We start from the raw sequence: 25,927 nt of genomic DNA on the forward strand, positions 1-25,927 counted from the left end.
AAACAGTGCTGCTATCAACATCGGGGTGCATGTATTTTCTAAGAGTTAAGAGCGTTCTATGGATATATGCCCAGAAGTGAGATTTCTAGGTCACAGAGTAAATCTAGTTTTAGCTTTTGAAGAACTTCTATACTGTGCTCCATAGTAACTACATCAATTTACATTTTCACCAACAGTGGAGAATGGTACCCTTTTCTCCACAACATTTCCTTTTGATGAGGGCCATAGATGTTGGAAATGAAGCCCTTGTCAGTCTCATCTTTTGCAGATATTTTCTCTGAGGGCCATTCTTGTTGAATGAGTGTTTTATTTATTTACGAGAGGTGAATTTTGGCAGGAAGTTTGACCTAGCTTTAGTTCAGAGTGTTCATGTGGTGTGAAGTCTGGCTGAAACTAAGAGCTTATGTTTAAGCTAAGTTCGAGTCATCCAAGCACCGTTTTCAGCATGATTCCCTTGTTAGGACTTATCTCCTCCTACATGTTTGTAACATTTTAATAGGTTATGAAGCTTTTGATATTTAAGGAGGGTGACAGGCTGTGAGTGTGTGTTTCCTGGCCTTATTCTATTAAGCCCTTGATTCTTAATCTACCACTAAATTCCTCTTTTGGTTTTTTATTTCATAAAACCCACATAGAAATTATTTTATGTTCTAAAGATAGAAAATGTACCTCATTTCCTTCCATCTTATAGGACGCAGCTTGACTAACCTTTTTCTGTTTGATAATTATGCTTACTAGCACTGCTTAGCAGGGTTACCTAACGATAGCGGCATGCAGGGCTGATGGGGTTTATCAGTGTTTATTGATTACAGACCAGGCTCCTCCAGGGCAGCATGAGTCATGCCAAGTCCTCCGATATTTAGGTTGATGCTAGGAGTATCCTGGTGAATAATTTTGTTGTTAGAATTTGAATTTAGGCCTAAGCATAGTTGGATATGTAAGCCCAATTTGGATCTTCAATGTAGTGTAATCAGAGCGATTGATGTGGGATAAACGTATAATCACAGTGGCTGGCTTTCAATGTCCCAACCATAATGTGTTAGTATAACTTAGCCAAACATTCCTTCATGGATTAATTTTATCACTGCCATTTCCCATGAGAACATAATTAAGTTGTGAGCTACTTTTTAGTGTGATGTTTCAGTCTTCTCCTTTGAATGTTTTATGACTTAGATTGCTGTCTCAATGGAAAGCTAAATCTTGCATGCAATTGTATTAGAAATGAAAATAAATTCTTGGTCCACATTTATGAATTTATGAAGTTAGTAAACTCATCTAGGTTTTTTTTAGTGCTTTGCTTAAAGTATTAAGCTGCATCAACAATGTGTATAAGATTTTAAATGTATAAAGAGTTTGTATTTAAGTGACATATTGGTATTTGGTATAGTCATTTGTGTTGTGCTACAATTAGTACTGAACTATTATTTTTTGAGATTAAAATGTACTTTAAAATTTTTTTTAAACATAACTGGCTGAACTAGAGAAATATCCTTCTGTGTAAAACTTACATGTCTAACAAAGTTTCTTCTATATAGCACAGTAGTATCTTGTAATAACCTTCAATGAAAAAATATGAAAATGAATATATGCATGTATATGCATGACGGAGACATTGTGCTGCACACCAGAGACTGACACATTGTACTTGACTGTACTTCAATTAAAAAAAAAACTTATACTTCTAAGTAACTGATTGGTACCAGTAGTAAGCTAGTTTGTAGTTTTTTGAACTTTGCTTTGGTGAGGCAGAAGCAGTCTGTTTGCTGGATGAGTTAGTTTAACTTATGTAGTCGTATGCTTTGCCTTGTTTGGGGAGTTTGGCAGAACAGAAAATGGCTTAGGAAACATGAGATTCAGTGGGAGGTAGGAGGTTTTGATTTAGCAAGCTATTTACCTGATACATGTGTGTATGTAATTGTAATGGTTCTATGTCCTGTGAGCATTGACGCAATAACACATTATCATTAATTATGTCAGTAATAATGTTTAGTTTAAGCTGAGCTACAAGTTGCTTGACTGTATTAAGGCCTCTGATGGCCATAGCTGAGTCATAGCATCATTCCAAATTAAATATATATATATATATATATATATATATATATATATATATATATATACACATACCAAAAGCATTAACGGAGTTTTACGTGAGCATAGGGTGATCAGTCATGAGGCCATGACTAGAGATCTTTTTGACACTGGAGTCCACGATGTATCTCATTGACGTTAGAAATGGTATCGATGTGGTAGAATGTATTAGAAATATTCATTGGGTGCTTCAACACCTCAGGGGATAATTTTTTTAATTAGCATGAAGATAACAGTAACCAGTGTGAGCTGCTGACTACAGGTATAATTTCTGAGAACACAGGAGAATGATAATAAAAACAAGAGTGTTTATTGGTGTTGAACAATTATACAGCAGCATGCTGGGGCTGTGGGCCTGACAGCTTATTAAGTGGCCCTTGCTATGGAATATATGCTGAAATGTGATAGCATGGAGACTTCGAAATTCATAAGGATGGTTCACGCCAAGGATTCCAAGAATAAGGGTGTTTAAACCTCTAATATTTATTCTGTCAGAGTACCTCTGTGGTCAGACATATTTCTTATGTTTGTGGTGGGCTGATGACGTATAGTGAACATTATTATACACATTGAGCTAATGTTAGTGGCAAAAATTTTCACAAGAGATGTATCAGATGGTCATCTCAAAATTGTGGGTAGGATGTTCAGACTCATAGAAAGGACAGTGTTAGGAGGAGTGTTTTAATGATGGAATTGGCTGTTAAAAATTCTGGAGTATAGAGGTTGTGAAATGCTCCTAAAAACAGAATTGTAGTGAAAATATTCATTATAATGAAACAGACATATTCTGCTAGGAAGAAGAGGGCAAATGGGACTGCTAGATTTTCTGCCTTGAAGACAAATACAAGTTTTATTCTCCTTCTGTTAAGTAAAACAGGGCTCCGTTGGTTACTGCTAGCATAGTGGGAAGTCACATTGTGGGTGGGGTAAAGTCGGGAATGTTACACACAGGTGATCTTGTGTGACAATTCTTGCTGGAAGTGTACATGACCCACATATCAGTAGGACCAAGAAGAGAATTGTTCGTGCTACTTCATACAAGATGGTTTGTGCTCATCCCCGTAGAGCTCTGAGGAGAGTGTTTTTTGATCTAAGGCTCGTCCAAATCTGAGGATGGAACAAACAGCTTCGGCTTGATACAGTTACTGTAAGTAGTGCACCCAGCTTCCTAGTCACCAGTAGATAGAGGGCACAGAAGGGAAGCGAGAAGCGGCACACAGGGGACTCACTCCCCCCTTGGGGAGGATGACAATCTCCACATCTCTTTCGGGGAGGACTGGGGCCGCTCGTGCTGCTGGGGGAGATCCAGGGCCCTCTGTCCTCCTCTGGAAGGTCAGGGGCTCTCAGCTTCACTTGGGGGACATTGAGGCCTCTCCATTCCCCTTAGGGAGGTTAGGTGGCTGTCCATCGCACTCAGAAAGTGTAGGGTTAATCTCTCCCTTATGGGAGGGCTTTCTGTCCTCTGGTAGATTAGGGTCCTCCTGTTTCTCTTGGGAGTACAGGCTGCTCTCTAAACCCAGGAAGAAGCTGTGGGCTTTCCATCTCCCTCAGAGCAAAGTGGGGCACTGTGTCCCCTTGTGGTAGGGTGGGTGTCAATGCATCCCCCTCAGTGCGGTCCCTCTCTCTCTCCCTAGGGCCATGAGTACCTGGGTCTCTGCCTCTGTTTCTGTCTTTTTCAATGGTTTCTAGCCTTCAGTGTGCAAAAATTTCACATTCTCATTTACAGTGATTCCTAGGTATTTTGTTCCTTTGGATGTAATTGCAGATGGGGCTGTTTCCTTTCTTCCTTTTTTTTTTTGGATATACATTTTGACTGTTCATTATCAGTGTTTTAAAACAGAATTGAATTCTGTTTATGGGTTATGTAAATTTCCTGAATTCATTAATTCACAAAATACCACACTTCCTAAAACATCTAGGTCATCCAAAACACACAAGACAGTGGCTCCTCAAATAATCTTTCCTCAGCGCCTAAATATGTGTGGAGCTTGGCTGAACTGGATCTGGGTGCAGCTTAACCTCCACATTTAATTGTGATGGATTCTCTGTGTTCCGGCATGAACAGGATCTCAAAGATCAGGCTCTGCATGACCGACCTGAGGTTAGGTTAACCGTCTTCTATGTTTCCTTATATACTTTATATCATTTTGCATGTAAAATCTGTAGCTTCATAAGCAGTGTTAGATCAGGAGGCCCGATGATTCCAGGCTGGTCTCCTTCCTCAGACTCTCTGTGGCTATTTGAGATACTCCATGGTTTGGTTCCACACAAACCCTAGGATGCTTGGCTTTCTTCCTGTGAAGAATCCATTGCAGGTTTGGTAGGGATCACAGTCACTGTGTTTGGGCAGAAGGTTCATTTTAACCACTGGAATTCTTGCTTCCATGAGGGACATGCTCTCTGAACCTTTGTTTGTGTCCTTTTCAATTGTTCATCAGTGTGTTCAAGTTATCAGAGTGAAAGTCTTGCACCTTATTTTTACATTGATTTCTTGCAAATTTGTTCCTTTATAGTGTTGTTTATTTTTTTTTTTTTTGCTTTGTTTTTGTTGACAGTTTCTTTTCAGTGTTTAGAAATACAATTGATTTATTGTATTTAGTATGTAACTTTTCTGAATTCATTTATTATTTCTTTTACTTTTTGGTGGAATATTGTGGAAATTGAATTTCAGAAAATGTCACACTTTTTTTTTTTAACATTTTTTATCGATTTATAATCATTTTAAAATGTTGTGCCAAATTCCAGTGTAGAGCACAATTTTTCAGTTATATATGAACATATATATATTCATTGTCACATTTTTTTCTCTGTGAGCTCCCGCAAGATCTTGTGTATATTTCCCTGTGTTATACAGTATAATCTTGTTTATCTCCTCTACAATTTTGAAATCCCAGTCTGTCCCTTTCTACCCCCCACCCCCTTGGCAACCACAGGTTTGTGTTCTATGTCTATGGGTCTATTTCTGTTTTGTATTTATGCTTTGGTTTTTTTTTTGTTTGTTTGTTTTTTTGTCTGTTTGTTTATTTTGGTTTTGGTTTTTTTTTTTTTTTAGATTCCACATATGAGTGATCGCATACGATATTTTTCTTCCTCTTTCTGGCTTACTTCACGTAGAATGACATTCTCCAGGAGCATCCATGTTGCTGCAAATGGTGTTTTGTTGTCGGTTTTTATGGCTGAGTAGTATTCCATTGTATAAATATACCACCTCTTCTTTATCCAGTCATCTGTTGATGGACATTTAGTCTGTTTCCATGTCTTGGCTATTGTAAATAGTGCTGCTATGAACACTGGGATGCAGATGTCATTTTGAAGTAGGGTTCATTCTGGGTATGGGCCCAGGAGAGAGATTCCTGGGTCATACGGTAAGTCTATTCCTAGTCTTTTGAGGAATCACCATGCTGTTTTCCACAGTGGCTGCACCAAACTGCATTCCCTCCTCCAGCAGTGGAGGAGGGTTCCCTTTTCTCCACAGCCTCTCCAGCATTTGTCATTTGTGGACTTTTGAATGATGGCCATTCTGACTGGTGTGAGATGATACCTCATTGTAGTTTTGATTTGCAGAAAATTCCACACTTCTAACCAAACCCAGGCTATCCGCAGCATGGGATACACCGGTACATCATATAATCTTTCTAAAGTGCCTCTCAGCTTTGTGTGGAGTTTGGATGATCTGGATTTGGGTGAGGCTTAACTTCTATATGGAATTTGGATGTTTTTGTTCCATTTCTGACATAGTATTGACATATCATTTTGAAAGGGAATTTACATTCCACTCATTTCAATCGTACAGTAAACTTTTCCTACATAAAAAGTCTTGTACCTTGATGAAATATATTCTTGAATAGAAAAGTTGACATTAGTGAAAATGAAATCATTTTCATGAATTATTTTGCAGATAATTAATTGTGTATATATACAAATTAGATGGATTTTCATGAACTAGTATGTTCTACAAATTTGCCACATTTGTAGAAAAGGGGAAATAATTCTTTTTTATTACTAATAATTTCACATATAAGAGGGTGCAATTTGTGTTCTGTGGTTAGACACAATGTTCATTTCTCAGTTCACACGTGGGTGCCTCTTATGTCTTTCATCATGACTCTGCGTGGGAATTCCAGTCCACTGTTGAGGCACAGGAGTCCAGACCAGGTTTCTGTCTTTTTCTATTTAGAAATCATCAGTACATCTGAGGCTTTTACATTGAGCATGAGGTTGCTGTTGCTTTGTAGGCTGCTCTTTTTCATGTCGAACTAGATCAGAGTCACACAGACTTCTGGGAGTTGAACTGGACCGTTGTGTCTCTGTCCCCTTCCTTCCCCAGTTCTTGGTATAATTTTGCATAGTGTCTCAGTATCTTCTTTGGTCAGGTGTCCATTCAGATGTTTCCCTATTTGGAATAAGGTCATTTGCTTTAATGTTATTTGTATATTGTGTGAGAATCCTTTTTGAGAGATGTGTTCCCAGATATTTCAGTCCTAGTTTGTACTTGTTTTTGATTTTCTGAATAATGTCTTTAACAGACTCCAAATATTCAATTTGATTAAGTCAATAGTATTCCTTGTTTTTCTTTGTGGATTGCTCTTTTGTGTTCTGTGTTGAAACTCAAGGCTCATGTTCTACATGAACCAGCCTGTGGTTATGTTAATTTCCTTCTACACTTCCTCTTAGGCTTTGTACAGTTTTGCATGTAAAGTTGGTATCTAAAAATTCTGAGTGAATTTGGTGTAAGGCAAAGTTTGCATCTTCATGCATTGCATTCCATACCATCTCCAGTGATTGGTTCCTTAACTACTTTTGAGAAGATAAGGGATAGTTGACTTTATTTCAGTTTGAATTTCCAAGGGTGTACGGACTCAGAAGTCATTCAGGCCGAGAGCATGTTCTCCAGTGAAGTGTGAGCTATGTTTCACCTGCCTTATTCCAACTGACCACACGGGGGTGATGAGCCTTCCTCTGAGCAGGACACATTTCCTCCCTCGGCCCTGAAACACATTAAAACCCTACTCCAGTCTCCATTGCTGATTGTACGAGGCCACTTCTGATTTGCTGGAGAGGCAGATCTGCCCTGCTCTCAGCAGACACCTCAACAATGGATGGGATGAATTTTTCACATTCCTTTCACGTGTCCTCTGGCATCATCAGACTGATCTTGTATCTCAAGCTTTGGTGGTGGTGAGGGGGTGTCACTGTGCATTGCCTTGTCAATTGCTACTGGTACTGTCAGTCTGGGGTTAAGACAGTGGCCGCAGCCACCAGATCGGTCTGCTCTTGCTTTGATATATAGTGCCTGTGTTGCCTGATGCCCGTCTTGCACTTTGAGGTGCTGCTTGCAGGCTAGCCTGTTCTCTGAGCTTCGCTGTGCTGTGCTGTTTTGTTGATTCACACAGAGCCTCTTCTATGGATTTAGCTGACTTACTTTAGCAGCTTTGATAATTAATTGGAAATTATACAGGAATAGGCAATTAGAAGGAATTCTGTGCCTTTTGTGCATGGGACAATGCTTTCCTCCTATGGCAGCAAATCTTTCTAAATCAGAGACTTTGGAGGTCAGCATAGAATCATGAGGCCAGAGACAGCCTTAAGGATACGGCTATGTAGAGGGGAAGCCCCAGGACCCTGAAGGAAACTGCCCTTAATTTCCACCTGTACTTGCTCCTGTGATCAGCCTTGTGTACGGCAGTACTGTTCTCCCTCTGGGGGTCCTGAGATGTCCTGGGGGGTCCAAGTTGTTGCCTGCAGCCCACACACCTCACCCTGCAAGGAGGTTTCTGTCTGGACTGCAGTGTCTTGGGCACAGTAACACGTGCCTGCATTCTTGGCCTTCACGCTGTGCAGCCTGGGTACCTGGGAAGAGAGAAAAACCCCGAGTCACACAGACACATGGCCTATCCCATCATCCCATTTGTGAGAGGAAATCTGATTCTATTCAAAGGGGTTAAGATGGGGTTGAGGTAGACTTCTCATTGTGATGTATGAGCAGACACAGTGGATTCTGAGGGGGCGATCAGTGCAAGCCTCTCCTACTGTACCTATGAGACCAGGTCTTAAAACGTTTTTCATGCTGAGGAAAGTACTTTAACAGGAGAGATAGTATAAAAAAAAAAAAAAAAAAACAAGTTAGAGTCCATATCAGCTGTAAAGCACCAAAGGAGATTGTGAGAGAGAATTTTACAGTAAAATGAAAATGGGCCCACACAGTGGATGGGAGAAGAAGAAAGAAAGAAGAAGTAAACAAATGAAGACGGTGTATGTGCATGATTAAATGGTGAATAAAGGAAAAAGAATACATCATGTTGTACGGGGTATAGATAATAATGGTGGAATTGACATTCAAAATATCAATGGGAATTTGAGAGAGTAAAATTGTGGGGAAGACAGGGAAGCTCTTGTATGGAGGAAAGGGGAAAGGAAAGCACCACTAGGTTTTATGCATCAGTTTTCCTCATCCCTATGCCCCGAAAACCCTAACGTGGAAGTGAAAGAGTGTCTACATCTCACAGTGTTGGAGGCGAAAGTCGGCACAACGTGTTAGATCCACCAGGGATGAGCAGGCCTGTGAGAATGGGGAGGAATTCTGACCAGCAGGAAGAAAGCAAGGCGTAGACAGACTGCCATGGAGGTACATCCTTGGTCACAGTCCGCTTAAATGTTGGGGCTATGTTTGTAAAATGAAAGGAAAATATTCAGAGTGTGGAGGACAATGAATTGTCTTCTGGTCGTGATGTGGTACTAGATTTTTCCCTCCCCTCAAAACAAGTATGAAATTTGCTTAAACTATGTTAGATATTTGCACTCTCACACTGGGCACAAACAGACAGGTCCCTTGTGTCTTCAGCTGAGAAGCCACCAGCACGTGCACAGGAGGAACCCACCACACTCCAGGAAAGAAACACAGAAAATGCTTAGAGGGAACAACTCCTGGGATCAGAGGCAGTCAGGAATAGTGTCTCTCCTGACCACCTGGAGTAAGGAAAATCAAATCTTGTCATTTAGGGAGCATCAGATGGTGAGCTCTGAAGGGTTTTACAGAGCATTGGGGAAGCATTAATTTACATTACATACTGTCCCAGTCACCTGCCATTTCCATGCCAGCACTCACAGACACAGCCTTCCCAGTCTTCCAGTTCAGCCCTGGCTGAGTTAATATCCAGGCCCCACCCACTGCCACACCTGTTGACTGTTACCTAGCTATGGTAGGAGACCCACCCAGGGGTAAGTGCTGGCAGGCCCAGGCGGGCTTTGTTCATGGTCAGTGTCCCCTTGACAGGAAGTGGCTGCATCAGGTGATTCAGACCTGGCTTCTCTGGGATCCTCTTTTCACCTGTTCTCATTGACAGGTGTCCCTCAGCAGGGGCACCCAGCTGGCAGAGAGCCAGGTCACTCGGAGGACAGCCCTCTTGCTGCTTGGATTCTGGGCCATGCCGGCTCCAGTCCAGTGTTCTCAAGGCCATCCCTCATGGCGCTACATCTCCTCGGAGGTGGTGATACCCAGGAAGGAGCTCCACCACGGCAAGGGCGTTCAGGTGCCAGGATGGCTCTCCTACAGCCTGTACTTCGGGGGCCAGAGGCACGTTATGCACATGAAGAGCAAGAACATCTTTTGGCCTGGACAGCTGCTGCTGCTGACTCAGGACGAGCAAGGCGCCTTGCAGATGGACTTCCCCTTCATCCCTTCAGACTGTTACCACCTCGGCTACGTGGAGGGGATTCCTTTCTCCATGGTCACTGTGGACACGTGCTATGGGAGTCTTGAAGGTATTATGAAGCTGGATGACCTTGCCTATGAAATAAAACCCCTCAGGTATTCTAAAACGTTTGAACATGTGGTTTCTCAGATAGTGGCAGACGCCGATACAATGGGACCTGTGCATAGACTGAAAGACAGGCAGAATGGGGACCCCCTGTTCCCTGAAGCTGGTATCAGTGAAGCCCGCCACCATTATTTGAATTCTAGGTACTTTGCCCTGCATATAGGAGTTATAAGAGGATTCGCTTAATATTCCAATACAATGTATCGTATGTTCAACAAAGTGTGTACAAAACCTGTTACATATGGCTAACTTAATGGACTCCATGTTTACAGATCTTAGCATAAGGTACTCTGTCACTGCAGTCCTAGTATATAATGAGAGAGATCCAACAACTATGGATGATTATCGTGTGTATGATAGCCCATATGCTGTGTATCACAGAACTAACCTTAGACCGACTGTCCTACCCGTTTCATCCTTCATAGTGATTAAACATGTACCCGTGGACTTTGACCCACCAACGTATGGTACATGCAGTATATATGGCATACTCTTTGTTGGTTACCTAGGCAGACATTATTTAATGTTAGGTATCTTAGGAACGTGATACACTGGGAGAAGCTTTGGTCTGTATTATGATGACGATGAATGCACTTGTATGAGAAGGAGCGTCTGCCTTACGTCAGACTACCCTGCTTTGACAGACGCCTTCAGTGATTGCTCCATCATGCATTGGTGGAACGTAATAAAAAAAAGAGGCCATTGTATGTTTGACATGACTTGGAAGTCATTTAATGCAAGCCTGATAAATGTACGTTGTGGGAACTCTGTAGTGGAGGGTTCAGAGAAATGTGACTGTGGCTCCTTAAAGCAGTGTTACAGCAACAAATGCTGTAATACAGACTGTTCCCTTAAGGGTGTACCTGTTTGTGATAAAGAAATGTGCTATACAAACTGTACGTACGCTACGCCTGGAATGTACTCTTAGACCAATCCAAAATATACGTGATCTCCCCGAGTGCTGCCCTGGGGGTACTTACCTATGCCCCCAGAACTTTTATCTGCAAGATGGAACCCCCTGTACCGAGGAGGGCTACTGCTATCATGGAAACTGCACTTGACCGCACCATGCACTGCCAAGAGATCTTTGGAAGACATGCTGTGAATGCCGACGACAGCTGCTATACAATAAATACAGAGGCCACTCGATTTGGACACTGTTCAAGAAGAGCTCCTCTAATGACTTTTAACCCTTGTCAGAATGCAGACATAAAGTGTGGAAGGCTGCAGTGCGGCAACGTCACACACCTTCCCCGGCTGCCAGACCACGCCTCGTTCCATCAGTCAAAGATCTCACAGGTCTGGTGCTGGGGATTAGACACACACATAGCAACAGGGATAAATGACTGTTGGTCATGTGAGAAACGGTACCCCCTGTGCTCCTGGAACATTTTGTGAGAATAACTTCTGCAATGCTTCTATAGCTGCAATAACATATGACTGTAACCCTGAGAAATGTAGTTTTAGAGGAGTTTGCAACAATAGAAGGAACTGCCATTGCCGTGTAGGCTGGGACCCTCCATATTGTGCAGATAAAGGTGCTGGAGGGAGCCAAGACAGCGGATCCCCACCAAGGATGATGCGGTCAGTAAAACAAAGCCAACAATCAGTGGTATATTTGAGAGTGGTCTTCGGTCGCATCTATGCCTTCATAGCTGCTCTCCTCTTGGGCGTAGCCACAAATGTAAAAGTTATCAAGACCTCCACAGTTCAGGAAGTGACAGTAGGTACAAATTAAGTTATAAACCAGCCTCCCAACCCTGTACAGACATAGGCAATATAGGAGTATGATCTGTGATAAAATCAGTAATCAGATGGCAAAGCTGAATGTCACATTCTAGAGCCCTGCAAGAGACACTGGAGGACTTCCACACATCAGGGGTGGTGAAGAGGCATTGACGTTCTCACCTCAGGACTCTTTGATAGGTCCGTTGATCAGCCCTGTGAAATAAATCTTGAAAAATCATCTGTTTCTGTCCTCTGATATTTCATAAACTCTCAGAGGGAGTAATCAAGCCTGAGACTTTGGCCAGCAGAGGAGATGGGGGTCGGCAGCTGGGTCCTGACCTGAGTTTGCCGCTCCCACTATTAACAAAAGTTGCCATGGGCGGCTTTAGGCACAGACTCATGACATGTCTCTAAATTAGTGCTCCTGAACACTGGGGTTTTCCTCTTCCTCTAGGTGATCTCTCCTTCTCTAAGCCCAGAATGGGTCCAGGGAAATAGAGGGAGGGCTGCTCCCAAGCAGCTTCGTCTGTCCCCTTCCGGTGGGCTGTGGGCTGTGGGCTGTGGGGTGAGAGAGATGTGGGCTCAACTCGCATCTAGTGTAAACTAGGACACCCGGGAGACCTAATTTCCCAAAGTGGGGCACTGGGATCAGGAGGTGTAATGTTGGGTCCGATGAAATTCCATCAGAAAATTAGGTGGATGTGCCTATCAAGGACTCCGGCATCCAGGGGGAGCCCTGTGAATGTTAATTCCTTCCTCCCTGCATCTATATTTCAGTGCACTTTCGGGAAATGTAAACTGAGGAATTAGTGGTGAATAACAGACACCAGTCTTTAGATCACCCCCATGGGGGTGCAAACCCAGTCCCCTTCTGTAAACAATGTTCAGTGAACTATTATTTTATAATGTGATGTAAAATTAATAAAGTGAAATGTATAAGTAATAAAGCATTTTTATATAAATTAACCTTTAAAATTATGTAGACTATTCCCCATGCCATACAGGTACATAGCATAGAATTAAAAGGACAGAAACTCCCACCAACCTAAGGATGTAACACTTCCCACAACATCCACGGAAAACCACTTTTGGTCTGTTGTAACATTTGTTTCCAGGGTTTCCCTAAATGTATACAGTTAAAGCGGTCCTGCCTTTATGCACGTTGTTTTGAAACCCTAACCTCTTTTCTCCAAATGCATCTTACTGTCCTATCTTTGAACTTCCTTCCAATTTCCAACATTCAGCCTGCATTTAAGGTACTCTAGTCCATTTGTTCGAGCAGCCAGACAGCTAGATATAAGCAGAGAAAGGGGAACGTGTACCAAATGTCAGGAATCGTTACATCTTGTGAACAACTGGGGTCTTTGGACAAACGAAGAAAAGCAGGAACTTCCAGACTAATAAGAAACCACACATTTTGGGTTGGCAAGTGTCCCGGAGGCAGACAAAGAAAGGTGGGATAAGGCAGGAATTTTGTGCATCTGAATGTAACCTCTTGCTCTTTATGCTCTTGTGTTTACGGTAAAATTGGCCTTGCAGATAAGAAGTGCCCGTCGTGCACTGATACCATGACACTTCCAATCAAGACTAAAAAGGACAGAGATCCGTCCTCCCCTGGGAGGGTGGAGCTGGAATGAAGAGCAGGAAATACAGCCACAACCTCTCCGTCCGCAGTGAACATTCTACCCATTCATTTTTACAACCATATCAACAGCTTGGCAAAGAAGCAGCACACCTACTCACCCAAGACTGTCCGTTCTCCCCTCAAGAGAAGACTATCACTGAATAATAAATGCTCACTTTAGTTTCTTGACCTCCAGGTCTCATCTCTGAATTCTCCCTGTGATGAGCCCAAAGCCTACTCTCTGATAACACAGTGCTGTGCTGCTTTCAGTGTATTCCATTCTTGACGGGTGGATATTAATGAGAAATTTAAATGAGAGGTCAGATGAATTAAACACCCACCTACTTTCACACCCTCTGGTGTGAATTGTTTGTTGACGCAGCGTCACCCTCGTCACACCTTTTACTGGCCTCCTTCCTGCAGCCAAACAGCGGGCTTCCCCATGTGGCTTGGGGGGTCTCCGTGCAAACAAGGGGTCAGTGCTCCTCTCCCTGGGGCTCGAGTGCATTTTAAGTTCAGTGCTTGATGCGCACGCGGTCTTGATCTCTTTGAATCTCTTTCTGTTGTCCCTTTTTCTTCCCTTTCTGACTTTTGGTTCTCATATCATGGCTCATATGGCTCATAGGTTCTGACTGAAGTCCTGAGATGGTGCCTAAAATTTATGGGGGTTCTGGGTAATGTGACTTTCCTGCAGAGAGGAACGACCCCAGTGGTCCCTGCAGAAGCACGGCCTGGTCAGATCCCTGTGCTCCCACCAGGGGCTGAGGCGCTTCACCCTGGGTTCCAGCGTGTGTGTGAGATTCTCTCATCCAGAGCACAGGCTCCCAGGGGCTCAGGGGGGAGTCCAGGCCTTTTCTCCTCGGGAGGCAGTACATTCAGTGTTTGACCTAACCTTCCCACACTACGGAGCACTGTGCTTAGGTTTGCTTTTCTTTCTCTTCCCTTTGAACCTCATTAATTTAAAGTGTATTTGATGAAATTAAAATTTAGTTGCAATATAATTGCTGTATAACATTGCATAGGTGGTGGTGTACAAAGGGGTGATTTCATACACTTGTATATGGTAATATGATGACCACCAGAGCATCATCTAGCACCTCCATCACCTCCTGTAATTAGCATTTCATTCTGTGCAGATAAAATTACAACCTAGCTCCTTAGAACCTTTGCAGTTTGTGATACAGCATTGTTGACTGTGATTACTGTGCTGCGCATTAGCTCCCCAGAACTTGTTCACCTGCTAGTTGTAGATTGTGCCCTCAATTCCCCACCCCCCGACCTCTGTTAGTCACCAGCTACTCTCTATTTGTACATTTTGTCTTTTTAAGATTTCACATGTAAGTGATGCCGTACACTACTGTCCTTCTCACATCCGGCATAACACTTGCCGTACCTTGTCTTCCTGATGGTAGCCGTTCAGACATGTATGAGGTGACATATTCTTGTGGATGTAAGCTGCAATTTGACTAGTGACGTGGAGCACCTTTCTGTGCACTTGCTGGCTTTATGGATGACTTCTTTGGAAACCTATCCATTCAGTTTCTCTGCCCTTTTTGTAATTTACTTTTTGTTCTTGAGCTGAAGGAGTCTTTTATATAATTTTGGTATTAATGCCTTATCTGATATACAGTTTACAGATAGTTTCTCCCATTCCATAGGCTGACTTTTCATATTTTTCATTGTTCCTTTGGCTTTGCAGAAGCTCTTTAGTTTGATGTCGCTTCACTTGGTCCTTTTTGCTTTTGTTGCTGTTGCTTTTGTTGATGCATCTAAAAAATTATCAGCAAGATCACTGTCAAGGGGTTCTTCCCTAGATTATCTTCTAGGATTTTTTTGGTACCAGGTCTTACACTCAAGTCTGTAATACATTTGAGTTAATTTTTTGTGAGTAATGTAAATAGGGGTCCAATTAATTTTATCTGCATGTGGTTATCTGGTTATCTCAACCCCACATGTTGAAGAGACTTCCCTGTGGATTGTTCTGGGCTTCCTGATAAATGTTACTTGATTGCATTCATGAGGATTTATTTCTGGGCTCTCTGTTCTGAACCATTGGTCTGTATTTCAATTTCTGTGTCAGTACGATACAGTGTTAATTACTGTAGCTTGGTAGTACAGACTGAAGTCAGTAATGTGATGTTTCTGGCTTCCTTCTTTTTCATGATTACATGGGCTATTTGGGGTCTTTTTTGGTTCTGTATAAATTTAAGGAGTATTTGCTCAATTTCTGTTTTTTAAAAAGCCATTGGAAATTTAGCAGGAGTTGCATGGTATGTCTAAATTGCTTTGGATAGTATGAACATCTTAATAATATGAATTCTTCCATTCTATGAGCACAAAAGATTTTATCATTTATTTGTGTCTTCGGTCTCTTTCATGGATGTCTAATAGTATTTCAGTGTGTAGCTCCTTCACGTACTTGTGGGTACTTTATACTTCTTGATGAAGTTTTTAAAGTGTGGTTTTCATAATTTTGAAGGTTTGTTGTTCAGTTATAGAAACACAGTTGATTTTGTATATTAATTTCATATTCTACAACTTTCCTGAAATGGTTTATTCATTTTCACAGCTTATTGATGGGGTCTTTAGGGTTTTCTATAAATAATATCATGCCTTCTGCAAATAAAGACAGTTTTACTTCTTTCTTTCTGATTTGTATGTATTTTATTTTTCTTGCCTAATTACTCTGGCTAAAATTTCCAGTGCCATGTTGAATATAAATGGTAAGAGTGGGCATTTTTGTCCTGTTCCTGATTTTAGAAGAAACACCTTTAGCTTTTAGCTGTGGAGTACAAAGTTACCTTTAAGTTTGTCAAATGTGCCTTGGTTATGCTGAGAAATGTTTCCTCTTTACCCCTTTTTAAAGAGTGTTTACCAGGAATGAGTGTTGAGTTTTCTCAAATGTTTTTTTTTTTTTCTATATCTATTGAGATGATTATATGGAATCACTATCACTGAAGTAAATTCCACTTCATGATCGTATTTGGTCTGTGTAATAGTTTGGTAAATTTGGTTTGCTGAGAATTCGTGCATCCATATTCATCGGTGTATTGGCTTGTACTTGTTTTTTTCTCTAGTAGTGTTCTTTGTGGTTTTGGTAACAGGATAATGCTGGCCTCATAAAATTGGTAAAAAAAAAAAAAATTCCCTCTCCTTCTAGTTTTGGAAGAGTTCATAAAAGATTGGTATTCACTCTTTTTAAACTGTTGGGTAGAATTCATTAGTGAGGCCATCTGGTCCTAAAATCTTCTTTTGTTTTAATGTTTTTGATCACCAGTTAAATCTTCTCACTCATTATTGGCCTTTTTGGATTTTCTGGGTTTTTTAATGATTCAATCTTGGTTGATCTAAGAGTCAAGAAACTTATCAATTATTTTCTGGGTTATCCACTCTGTTGCTGAATAATTGTTCATAGTGGTCTCTTGTGATCTTTTGTGTATCTGTGGTGAAAGTTGTACCGTCTCTTCTTTTATTTATTTATTTATTTAGAGTCTTCTCTTTTGGTGAGTCTACCTGAAGATTTGTCTATTTTCATTATGATCTTTTCTGTCATCTTTTTAGTTTCTATTTCATTTCTGTCCACTCAAATTTTTGTTATTTCCTGTCTTCTATTAACTTTGGGCTTAGTTTTCTCTTTCTAGGACTTGATGTGTAAAATTACTTTGTTTATTAGAGATCTTTCTTGTTTCTCAAAGTAGGTATTTATTGTTATGAAGTTCCCTCTATGAACTGCTTTTGCTAAGTCCCATATTTTGGAATACTGAATTTCCATTTTTATTTGTCTCTAGATATTTTTTGATCTCTCTTTTCTGTCTTCTTTGACCCACTGACTCTTTAGTAGCATGTATTTAATCTGAAATGTTTGTAAATTTTCTAGTTTTATTTTTATAATTGATTTCTGGTTTTGTATCTGTGGTCAGAAAAAAATGCTTAATGTAATTTCAATCTTCTTAAATATATTGAGACGTGTTTTGTAACCTAACATACAATTATTCACCTTGGAGAATGTTCCATGGGTGCTTGAGAAGAACGTGCATTCTCCTGTTTTCAGGTGGAATGGTCTGCAAGGATCTGGCAAGTCCATCTGGTCTCACATGCAGGTTAAGAGCATTGTTTCTTTACTGGTTTTTCTGTCTGGGTAATCTATTCTTGAAGGTGAGCTATTAAAGTTCCCTACTGTGATTGCATTGTTGCCTATTTTTCATTACAGGTCTGTTAATATATAGCTTAATATTTAATATTATGTGCCCCTGTGTTGGGTGCATAAGTATTTACAAATGTTATATCCTATTCTTGGGTTGACCCTTTTTCATTATGGGCTGACCTTCTTTGTCTTTCACTATAGTTTTAGGCTTAAAGCATTTTTTTGGTCTGATATAAATATAGCTTTCCCTGCTTTCTTTTGTTTTCCATTTGCATGGAATATCTTTTTCCATTACTTGACTTTTAATTTGTGTGCATTTTTAGAACAGAAGTGAAACTTTTATTGGCAGGGTATAGCCAGGTCTTCCATTTATTCTGCTACTCAATATCTTTTCTTTTCAGAGTTTATTTCTTTTTTTAATTGAAGTATAGTTGATTTACAATGTTGTGTTAGTTTGAAGTGTACAGCAAAGTGATTCAGAATATATATATATATATATAATATAATGTATATTTTTAATATATATATAGAATCTCTTCCATTATGAATTATGGGTTATTACAAAGTATTGAATATAGTTTCCTGTGCCATACAGCCGATCCTTTTTTTTTTTTTTAAATCTATTTTCTGTATAGTAGTGTGTATTTGTTAATCCCAAACACCTAATGTATCCCTTCCCCTGTCCCCTTTCCACTTTGGTAGCCCTACTTTGTTTTCTATGTCTGTGCCACTCAGTATCTTTTGATGAGAATTTAGCCCATGCAACTTTAAGGTAATCATTGATCACTACAACCTTGTACTGCTAGCTTGTTCATTGTTTTCTGGCTCTTTTGCACTGCCTTTGTTGCTATCTTCTTTTGCTCTCTTCTTTTGGGATTTGAAGATTTTTCTGTAGTGGTATGTTTGATTCTTTGCTGTTTACCTTCTGTGTATTGGTTACAGTTTTTTGCTTTGTGGTTACTGTCTGGTGGTATAAAATATCTTATAACAGTCTATTTTAAGATGATAACTTCTTAAATTTGAATGCATACTAGAGCTCTTCATTTTAATTCTCTCTCTCACAGTTTATGTTTCTCACATCTCAGTTGACATCTTTCACTGTGTGTGTGCAGTTATAGTTAATCTTACCACTTTTGTCTACAACCCCATTGCTAGATTTATAAGTGATTTACCCATCACCATTACAACAGTAGAGTATTCTGAATTTAACTATACATTTTCCTTTGCCAATGAGATGTATACTTTCATATATTTTCCTGTTACTAATTAGCACCCTTTTGTTTTGGCATGAACATTTTTCTCTAAGAGTTTTTGCAGTGTTGCTCTAGTGTGGATGACATCTTTCAGCTTTTTCTTGTCTCCAAAACTGTTACCTTGCCTTCAAATCTGAAGGACTACTTTGCTGGGCAGAATATTCTTGGTTGGGAGGGCTTTCTTTTTCTTTCATCACTTTGAGCATATCATGCCGTTCCCTTCAAGCCCTCAACGTTTCTGCTAAATAATCTGCTGATTGTCTTATGGGGTTTCCTTTGTACATAACAAGTTGCTTTTCTCTTCTTGCTTTTACAGTTTTCTCCTTGCTTTAAATTTTGATAATTTAATTATAATTTCCTTTGGTGAAGGTCTCTTTACATTCATTTTATTTCAAACTACCTGGGCTTCCTGGAGCTAGGTATTTCTTTCTTTCTCCATGTTAGAAATGTTTTCAGCCAAAAAAAAAAAACCTCTTTCTGCTCTCTTCTCCCTCTTTTCTTCTCCTAGAACCTGTATAATCTGCATATTGTTCCACTTGATGTCTCATATGTCCTTCTAGCAATATTTACTATTTCACATTTTTTGCACCATTGATTGAATATAGTTCACTGCCCTGACTTTGAGCTCACTGATTGTTTCTTAGGCTTCATATAATATGCTATTAAAGCTCTGTGCTGAATTTTTCAGTACAGTTATGGTATTCTATAGCTCTGTAGTTTCTCTTTGGTACTTTCTTACATTTTTCTCTTTTTTGAAATTCTCACTTTGTTCATGCGTTGTTCTCCTGACCTCAGTGGGCATCTTTATGACTATCATTTTGGAACTCTATTAGGTAAATCTCTGATCTCCATTTTTTAGGAGCTATGCCTGGACGTTTATCCTGATATTTCTTTTCTTATTCTGATATGTACACAATCCTGTGTTTCTTTATTTTCCTTGACACTCTATGTTGATCTGTGCAGTAGACCATCTTGTCCAGTAGGTCACTTGAAGGAGCGGCCTGGTGGAGGAGAAACAAAGCTTATTGTTCAGTTTTCCCTAGCTCTTGGTAAACTCTCAGGACTGTGCAGTTGCCCAAGATGCTGACTGTGTTCCTGGAGGCTTCCAGTAGTTGAGAGTGTGCTAAGATTTGTCATTATCCCAAAGTGGTGGATATCAGTCATCACTTAAAAGCAGACTTCTTGGCAGGTGTATTTCTCTTCCTGGTATGGAGGCATTTTTGCAACAGGATTTTCTTCTATACTTATAAATTTCTTTGCGGAGGGGGAAGATTATGCTTTATTTTTACTCACAGTGATTTTCCTGTGTCAGTTTGTTCTCAAGCACCTTCAGCTGAAAATAAACAATGTGCCAGAGCAGCTTATTGTGGGATAGCATCCTCTAAATCCTTTTATTTCTCCCATATAATACTTCCCAGGATGTTTCACCTATTAAAAATTTAGTTGAAGTCTGTGGAGAGAAGAATTATATTAGTCACTGAGAGTCGGAGGTCTGAAAATGAGATAAGTGTTTAGATTGCAATGAAAATAAATAAGCAGAAAAGAAGAAATCTACATGCATTTCCCATATTCTCTTAAATCAGGCTCCTAGCCCTGGGAATAGGACATTCCAATAAAATGTTTGACTTTTATTTGTCTGATGGAGATTTTTCATCTCTTTTCAAACATGTAAAGTAGACACTATTTGTCTTGTCTGATTCACGCAGAAGAAGCAGTATTGATTGACAATTGTGATTGTTAATTTTATGTGTCAAGTTGATTGGGCTAAAGGAGGCCCTGATCGCTGGAAAATATTATTTCTGGGCATGTCTGTGAGGGTGTTTCCAGGAGAAAGTAGTACTGGATCAGCTGACTGAGTAATGATGCTCACAGACACCAGTGTGTGTGGAAATTGTCCCGTTGGTTGAGGGCTCTAAGAACAAAACAGGAGAGAAGTTGCAAGTCCTTTCTTTCTCCTCGATATGGAACTTTATGTTCTCCTGCTCTCAGACATTTGTTCTTAGGCCTTCAGATTAAGACCAGGACTTACACAGTTGGCTCCCCTGGTTCTCCCCTGCAACTGAAAATGCACCACAAGATTTCAAGCATGCAGTTGGCAGATTTTTAGGACTTTGGCCTCCACAATTGCATGAACCAATTTCTATCTATCTATCTATCTATCATCTATCTATTGTCATATATCAAACATATATATGTATGTGTCTGTCATATGTGTATGTATATATATTATGTATGCATGTATCTATCATTGATTTGTGTATATGTAAATATCTATTATCTGTCTGTATTTTTCTACCTATGTGTATATATATATATGTATCTACCTGTCTGTAGATCTATCATCTACATATGTATGTATCTATTTTTATCTGTATATTTCTACCTATGTGTTTATATATGTATGCATCTGCTTATTTATCTGTCTCCATTGAACCTTCACTAATACATCAACAGCGGCACAAGCTCACCCTTGCTGGGCAGTTATGTATCCGGGGAGCACGATTTTGGAGAACAGCAGAGACCAAACAATGAAATTCTGATGGCAGTGCTTCCACAGATGTATTGAACTTCTTTTTTCTGCTACCATAGATGTATTTAGGACCACTTTTCCAAATTATAATCTGCCAAACTTGGGAATAAGGTTCTAAATCCTGAGAACTTGAAGTGTTGGTACAGAGGTTAGTTTCTATGGAGTTGTCTTTTCTGAGACCTTTATGTGGCACTACTTTATGCAGGAAGAAGCCCAAGCTTATAATTGGCTGGCATTTAAGGTGGGGTATCTGATGACAGAAGGACTCCAGTATCTGAATCCACGTTGTCCTAATCATTTAGGTTGGAAACCTTTATACCCCTTGTCTCCACATCAGGCTAAAAGACCAGTGTTGTTCACAGAGAAGATCAAAGTGGAAACTGAAATTCCCCAGGCTTGTGGCAATTTAGCCCTTTGTCACTAATCAAATTGGCATCTGCACACCTCCATTCCTATGTGCTCCTGCCAGTTTGTAAGAGCAGAACTGGTTGTGAAGTTCTGATACAGAAGACCAGCAGTCTCTCTTTCTCTGGATGGATGGATGGATGGATGGATGGATGGATGGATAGATAGATAGGGTTTGGCTTTGTCACTTGGCCAAGTTAGTTCAGACTTCTGGTCTGTTTATATTTAACTTGTGGTGTTAGGCAGCCTAACTGGGGGAGCAGCTGAGCTACTTCAAGTTGTACACTGGTGGCCCGAGAACCAGCTGAAACACATGCTCTGGCAAGTATTTGTGCCAAGAGTTAGTGCCAGAACCACTTGTGACCTCCTTGAGGGGTCTGAGGATGCTGCATAGGAAATCAACCCACAGGTTTGATAGCAATACTGCCGTGGTATGTCCCTGAGGAAAAGTCTAGCACCATGCCTCTTTTCATGCAAAGGAATGTATTCTGTCCCAATACTGTGCCTAAGAAAGGAGCAGTGCTTGAGCTTCTATAAGGGTTCCTGGGACCAGTAAAATTACTGGAAGGGGAGATAGAGTGACATTGTTCCTCATTCATCTATCTCCTGTGGTTGGTCCACCTGCTCAGATTGGCAGGAATAAAAACTAGTTCGGATTCTGAATCACTATCAAGATTTTGACACAACCAACAATCAAAGTGACTAGTTAATGTGGACAGGATTTGAACACCAGTGTAGGGTGAACGTGGAATGTGGGACACATTTTGGTAGTTTTGTATAAAGCTAAACACAGTTTTAGCCTATGATCCAGCATCATGCTTCTAGGAATCTACCTGACTGAATTGAAAGTTTATGTCCACACAGAGCTCACATGAATGATTGTACAAGCTTCATTCATAATTGCTGAAACTGGAAGCAAGCAGGGTTTTCTCTCCCAGGTGGATGAATGAGCCATCTCTTGTCCACACACACACACACCCACAAACACTATCCAGCAATAGAAGAATGAGCATTCAAACCACAAAGAGTCATAGATGAGTGCTTTTTAAAAAATAGATGAGACTTCACATACCATAAAATTAACTATTTTCATCAGAGCACCTGTGTAGCATTCAGCGTTACCATGCTGTGCAATGACCTCCTCTATCTAGTTCCAAAACCCCTTGCTTCCCATTCTGCACTGAATATGTGGATGACTTTTGAGGGACTCTTGCCACCTTTCAAAAGTTGTCTGACCTATGGACAGGGATGTCTGTATATTTATTTAGGACTTCTTTATTTTTTTATGTTTTGTAGTTTTCTGTGTATTTCCTGTCCTTGGTTAAATTTATTCCTAAGTATTTAATTCTTTTTGATGGTGTTTTAAATGGAATACTTTCTTAATTTCCTTTCTGAAGTGTCCATGACTGTTGTGAATGAACCTTAAATGCATGTGGCTAAGTGAAAGAAACCAGTCTTAAAGGACTACACACTGTTAGACGTCATTTACAGGCCGTTGTGGTAAGGGCACATAGTTTAGATAAGCCTGTCGGTGTAGCCGGGATTTGAGGAAGGTGTTAAACAGGTGGACCACAGGTGCTCTTAATGGTGGTGAGCCTATTCTGTGCGATGTGCAGTGGTGGATCCATGACACTATGCCTTTGTCAAAAGCCTTAGAACTTTACGGCACAGAGAGTAAACGTTCATGTATACATTTGAAAAAAAATCATTTAGGAGACGCTGACTCTCAGGATGGAACACAGACTGTAAAGTGTCTATTGCCATTACCGATTTTGAAACAACTCACTGAAGGTGGCGGGGTCATGAGCGGCTGCCTAAGGAGCCTTTACTATGGAGTCTGCAAGGGCGAAGGCAGAGGAGTGTTTGTCGGGGCTGAGCCTCTGCACTGACCACACTGAGTCCACGCAGACAGGTGCTGACAACTGGAAATCACCGTATGTGCACTTGGGACTGAACCACAAGGCACAGGATGGCATATGAATGTTTCTTGCTGTTGGGTGGGAGGTTCCAGATGACAGGAGGGAAGGCTAGAGAGGTCTGTGAGGCATTGGGTTGGGGTTGGAGGCATCACCATGTTCTCAAGTTTAGTTTAATATAGGTACAGGAGACTAGATTCAGAAATACTAGTAGATGGATATCTGTGTGCACGCTGCAGGACACACACGCAGAGATTTCCTTGGTCCACCAGCCAAGCAGTCATAGAAGCAATGAAACCCAGTAGCACAAGCACACCTGTCACCAAACTCCTGGTTTCTGATAATATTTCATGAGCAAAGAAAACAATTCCTTACAGGAACGGTTAGTTCCAGGGCTGGGAGAGGGAGCAGGCATGATGAAGCTGAGCACCTTGTAGTTCCACAAAACACAAAACCACAGAGGAATTTCAAAAGGATACAGGAGCCAGCCCCCAAGTCCCCCAACACTGAAATTGGAACAATTTGCACAAAATTTGAATGTAATATTGAATTTTAATGCAAAGTACAAAATAAATATCTAGGAGCCCATACTGATATCAATAAACAATTGAAGAAATAAAGCATAGGGCAGGGAAGAGACCAATCTCCCATAGAGAAGAATTCCATATAACTCCACACTCCAGAATTTCCCACTTAAAGTTTAGGAGCTCTAACCCCGTTCCTTGAGGGTGGCCTGCACTTAGAAACTGTAAACTTCTGAGTGTCCTTAAATATATCAACCAGTTTTTGACATAAGGCCAAAAGCATGATCCATGAAAAAATGTGATAAATTATAAGGCATCACAAGGAAAAACATTTGTTCTGTGAGAGGCACTGTTAAGGGAATCTAACAACATACCACAGTCTGGAAAGATACATTTTCACACAGTTTATTTGGTAAGAACTTGTGCTGTGAATTCACACGGACACTCATAACTGAACAAAAGAACTGTAAGCAACCCCATTCAGCAATGGGCTCAAGTTCTGAACCTCAGCAAAAGACAGACAGATGGCCAATAAGCACTTGAAAAGATGATCCACATCGTATATCATCAGGGATTGCAAACAAAAACAACCAGGAGCTACCACTGCACACTCAGGGTGGCCAGAACACAGACACAATCAGTGCTGGTGCTGACGTGGAGCTAAAGGAACGTTCATTCACAGGTGGGATGCAAAGTGACGAGACCACCTGCAGGACCTCGCAACACTTTTCTATGGCGATACGCCTGGACTTTGCATCTGATGGAGCAGTTGTGCTCTAAGGCATTTCTTCAAATCACTTAAAGACCTGGGTCCACACAAAAACCCTTCATGGCGGATGGTTACATCTGCATTAATTCCTTTAGCTTCTCCTCACTCCCAGAATTTTGCCTACACGGTGTTTCTTGTACGGAACAGCCCTCATATAACAGTGAACACATGTCCCCAAGCCCATTTTCAAAGGGAGCCTTTAACCCTGCCTCCCTGTGTCCCCTCCCCCTGCAGCCTCCTTGTCCCTCAGGGTTTCTGGCACACTCAGGATGTGGTTTGTCACACTGTGTCTCTCACACAGGAGTACACAGCCATGTCCTTGGATATCAGATGGCCCAGCTCCATGTAGGCTGTGCTGGTGGACATGCCCCTGGTCAAGGTGACCCTGCCCTGGAACTTGTGTGCATAGCTTATGTCACCATCTTCGGGGTCAGTCCATCCCATCCACTCAAGCTCTTGTCCAGGGCCCTGTCATGCCCAGTGCACATTGTATTGTAGCTGGTGAAGGTACATCCAGCAGCCTTGCAGGAGACCTTCACTGAAGCCCCAGGCTTCCTCAGCTCAGCCCCAGACTGCACCAGCTGGACCTGCGAGTGGACACCTGTGCACAAGAGACAGAACTGGATGAGCGCCAACTGCCTGGCCCTGGATCCCTCCTCAAACCAGAGACCAGGGAACCCCTTGCCTGTAACCGCTGCCACCAGGGAGAGGATTCTTCAGCTACAGTCCATGGTGAGTTGTCCTCTCAGGGCTTCTGTGAAGCAGGGGGTGTGGTGGTTGGGTGGTGCTCCCAGGACTCAGGTTATCCATGTTTAACCTAGGACAGCTCTGCTCATTTGTATGTTGAAAGCTGTATACTTAAGATCTGATCCAACTTGAAAAGGAGCAGATAGAGGACACAAGGACCACACTCTGTGGATGCTGAGGGTCTTCATCCTCATCCTTGTTTGAGGATATGCGTCTCCTGCCACATCCCTGAACTCTGTGCAGAAAGAGCTCCTCCCGCTGAGGGACATGCCCCAAAGGACCTGGCCCTCATCATGAGCCCACCTTTGAATGACTCAGACACCTGAACCTGTTCTGGGCTTTCATGTCTGAATGACTTATTCCTGGGATCAAAGGCCCCACA

The 25,927-nt window shown here is 41.2% G+C and overlaps 1 protein-coding gene across 1 annotated transcript; it reads left to right on the forward strand.

Moving 5' to 3' along the window:
• The first annotated feature begins 8,707 nt into the window (after positions 1–8,707).
• LOC116666878 (disintegrin and metalloproteinase domain-containing protein 29-like) lies at positions 8,708–25,842 on the forward strand. The gene is given in 8 exon segments (XM_032490550.1): positions 8,708–8,713; positions 9,432–9,895; positions 10,647–10,821; positions 10,823–10,963; positions 10,965–11,252; positions 11,254–11,628; positions 25,297–25,530; positions 25,789–25,842. Coding segments are annotated over 8 exon segments (1,737 nt in total).
• The last annotated feature ends 85 nt before the right edge of the window (positions 25,843–25,927 follow it).

The sequence above is a fragment of the Camelus ferus genome, chromosome 11 (genome assembly GCF_009834535.1).
Source record: "Camelus ferus isolate YT-003-E chromosome 11, BCGSAC_Cfer_1.0, whole genome shotgun sequence".
Lineage (NCBI taxonomy): Eukaryota > Metazoa > Chordata > Mammalia > Artiodactyla > Camelidae > Camelus > Camelus ferus.